This window comes from Poecilia reticulata, unplaced genomic scaffold (genome assembly GCF_000633615.1).
Source record: "Poecilia reticulata strain Guanapo unplaced genomic scaffold, Guppy_female_1.0+MT scaffold_207, whole genome shotgun sequence".
NCBI classification, from domain to species: Eukaryota; Metazoa; Chordata; class Actinopteri; order Cyprinodontiformes; family Poeciliidae; genus Poecilia; species Poecilia reticulata.
In genome coordinates this window covers 302,639-305,930 of record NW_007615021.1, presented here as the reverse complement: position 1 = coordinate 305,930, position 3,292 = coordinate 302,639, and the positions used below count along the sequence as shown (strand labels likewise).

Sequence of the window (3,292 nt, the reverse complement as noted above, 5' to 3'; positions counted from 1 at the left end):
TACTGATAAAGCACAAAATGTGAATAAAATATACACAAAATATAAATTTTACAGAACCTTCTTAGCGCATATCCCAGGCTGAAATAGTCTACCTCTATCAGATTTGCACTGAACACTGGAACATTTAAATTTCTACTGTAGGCACTTTTTCATGAAATGCTGATCTGTACACTTTAAATGCTGTTTAAACATTTTAAACCATTAAAACAACGTTTTAATGGTTTAAAATGTCTCATATCACATATTTTTTTAATTTCTTTATTCATTGCATCATCTAATAATGTTTTATTAGCAACTAATTAGCAACTAACATTATTAGCAACTAATAATGTTTTAGCAACTAAAACATTATTTGTTTTAGTTGCTATATTGTAGCCATTTTGTCTCATTTGTTTTTCTGTGTCGGATATTACAGACGCTGGAAACGGCTGACTTCATGAGCAGGAAAAATCTGTTTTGAATACTGTAGCCTTTAGCTATATTTAGCTTAGTTGCCATTAGCWACATAAACAGGACATTTTAGATTTGAGGTTATTTTATGTTACTTAATGGTAAGAATGGAAACGAGAATAACCTTGAGGGAGTCAAGCTCACCTTAGTGAACCGTCAGTGATTGAAATACTCAGTGGGATGAACTTTGAACTGTTCAAAACATAAGTGGATTTAGCTAACGTGTACACAAAGGCCTGCTCCGTGTCAAACAGCTATTCATCTCTGCCCAGAACACAACCAACAGTGAACAGAGTTCTGTTAGATGAGATGACCGGAGCTATTCGGCTGGGTACGTCTGTGTAGGGAACAGTTAGCTGCTCGACCACCTTCTTACAGTGTGTTGTCGGTTAGCACACGCTAGCTTGGATAGTGCTTCACTCCATGAGTTAAGGATCCAAAGGTTGAGTTGAGTTTTAAATTGATCTGGTTCACTATAATTGATTGTAGGTTTGGATTTAGATGACTCAACATCCAATCCTTCAGGAGACTGTGCAATAATTAGCTAAAGTTGTGTTTCTTCCCCTTACCTGCTGCATTGCAGACGTTGCTTTAACCTCTCCCCTGCCCCCCCCACTTTTTTTTTTTTTTTTGCCATTTGCAAGTACATGAAAAAAAACCTGATTTTCTTTTTCATCTCACTCATGAGCGCTCCGGTGACATCAGCAGCACATGGGCGTCGCAGCCAGTCATGTGTAGAAAAACAGCCTGCCTGTGTGTGTGGCTATGGAATCAGTCAGTCCAGAAAAAAGCTGCGAGCTTTCAGGTTTCGAGCATCACAGGAAGAACTTGGCAACAACTTTCATCTCTGAATCCCTGTTTCCATTTTAGGTGAAGCCTTTGCCGAGCCGCGCGGCACTCACAACAAATCAAGCTTCTGATATGTAATTTTTATTTTTTTTTATTTGTAAAGTCCTATTGTGGAACTCCTACCAATTTTTTTTTATTAATGTATATTTGTTAGTGTCAAAACGTACACCACGGGATACTCATCTTCTAGTTTTACAGATCTTATTTTGACAGGACAAAAAGAGGAAATTGCGTCGCAAGGGCCGCTGGGTAAACTGACATTAGCGAACAAAGCGAAGGGAGTCTGGGGTTCCCGCTTTCTTAATGGTGGTTTAAATTGAATAGTTTTTATAAACCATAACTAGTTGCATTTCTTCACCTAATGCGCCTGATGAAAGTGGTACTTACAACCTAATTTTCATTTGAAAATAAAAGTGAAACTACTTATAATGAAACTACATGTCCCATGATGCAACTCGACGGAAGTGTCCTATCTCAAATTTAAACGGCTAGGTTCTCCAGGAACCAAATTTTAAGGCCGTCAGACGCTTTTTTTGACTCACATGTCCGATTCAGTGAGGCATTATTGGTTTTATACGACAAGTTGTAGTCACAGAGTCGTTCATAGTGTTTTTTTTGGGTGGGAATGTTAACTTTTTGATTGACCTCTCTGTTTGTTTTTAGTTAGCATTACCATGTAAACTATGGCAAGTTATTGCTAGCAGAGCTCAGGATGCTAATGCCGAGTCAATATTTTTATTATGGTGTTTTCCGGACGTGCTCAAACATGAATTAACGTTTCTCGACCAAGATACTATTGTATCTTCATTCATTTAGAAATACGTCGTTTTTTTGTTTTTTGTTTTTTTTGTTTTTTAAAAAAGGAGCTAACGCTAAAGCAGAACAAAAACGGGTAAGCAGACCACCATAATGACTCTCGCTCCGAAGGAACTGTCCAACCTGCTGAGCATCATCTCGGAGGAGGCTTGCTCCAACACCTTCGAGAACCTCTCTACTCACTTCCACCATTACTTCGGGAAGGCAGAGCACTTCAGGGTAGGCTCGGTGTTGGTCATGCTACTCCAGCAGCCCGACCTGCTACCAAGCTCCCCGCAGCGGCTCACCGCCCTCTACCTGCTCTGGGAGATGTACAGGACCGAGCCGCTGGCTGCCAACCCGTTCGCGGCTGTGTTCGCCCACCTGCTGAACCCCGCGCCGGGAGAGGAGCAGCAGGAGAAGGTGCTGTCAGGTAGGACTCCCGGCGTGATTCATTTATTTCTTTTAGTTTTTTTTTTTTTTTTAGGGTGGTAGGGGTTGGGGGGTTTACTCAAGAGGGACTTTGAACGTAAGGAAATGAAACAAAYAAATGACGAGAATAAAGTCCAAGTTACGAGAATTAAGTCATGCCTTAATAGTGTCGAAATAATACTAGAATAAACTCATAATATTACAACTTTATTGTGGTAATATTTAGGGCTGTAGTGATGCAATAATCTCACATATACACGATATTCTGCTCAGATACAATATATATTGCGATATTCGGCAAACGATACAATTCAATACACTTTTGCGATTTTCTGAAAGATTTCAGAGGGACAGAGTGATTTTGGTGACATTTTGTGACTGTTATAAAGTTGGATTAAATTAATTTAACTGAAAACTGATTAAAAGYACCAACTACACAATACCTGGCTCTGGTTGGACGTGGACACAGACTTAAAGTYGRCAGCTGGACAAAATGAATCAAAGAAGTGGTGAGAAAACATGTTTCTTTTAATTGAAACAGTACAAACTGTAGCTTACATGCATTTGTAAAGTAAATAAAGTGCACCAAGTACCCTGCTCTGAATAGTCTGAAACCTTTTTAACCTTGACACTTAACATCAGAAGGAATCACTCTAAGCCTGATGACAATCACTCTCCCGGCGAAGCAAGCTGTGAGTGAGCAAAGTGAGTTGGATGTTACGATACTTGCGGGTGAATATCGATTTTTTTCTAGGAAAGAAAATAA

General features: G+C 39.4%; 1 protein-coding gene across 1 annotated transcript in view; it reads left to right on the top strand.

Moving 5' to 3' along the window:
• The first annotated feature begins 1,576 nt into the window (after positions 1 to 1,576).
• The window catches only part of cnot11 (CCR4-NOT transcription complex, subunit 11), a 6,766-nt gene continuing 5,050 nt past the window's right edge, over positions 1,577 to 3,292 (top strand). Inside the window, exon 1 of the mRNA XM_008402265.2 lies at positions 1,577 to 2,527. Coding sequence (XP_008400487.1) covers positions 2,209 to 2,527 — 319 coding nt within the window. The 5' untranslated portion in view covers positions 1,577 to 2,208. The remainder of the gene's footprint in view (positions 2,528 to 3,292) is intronic.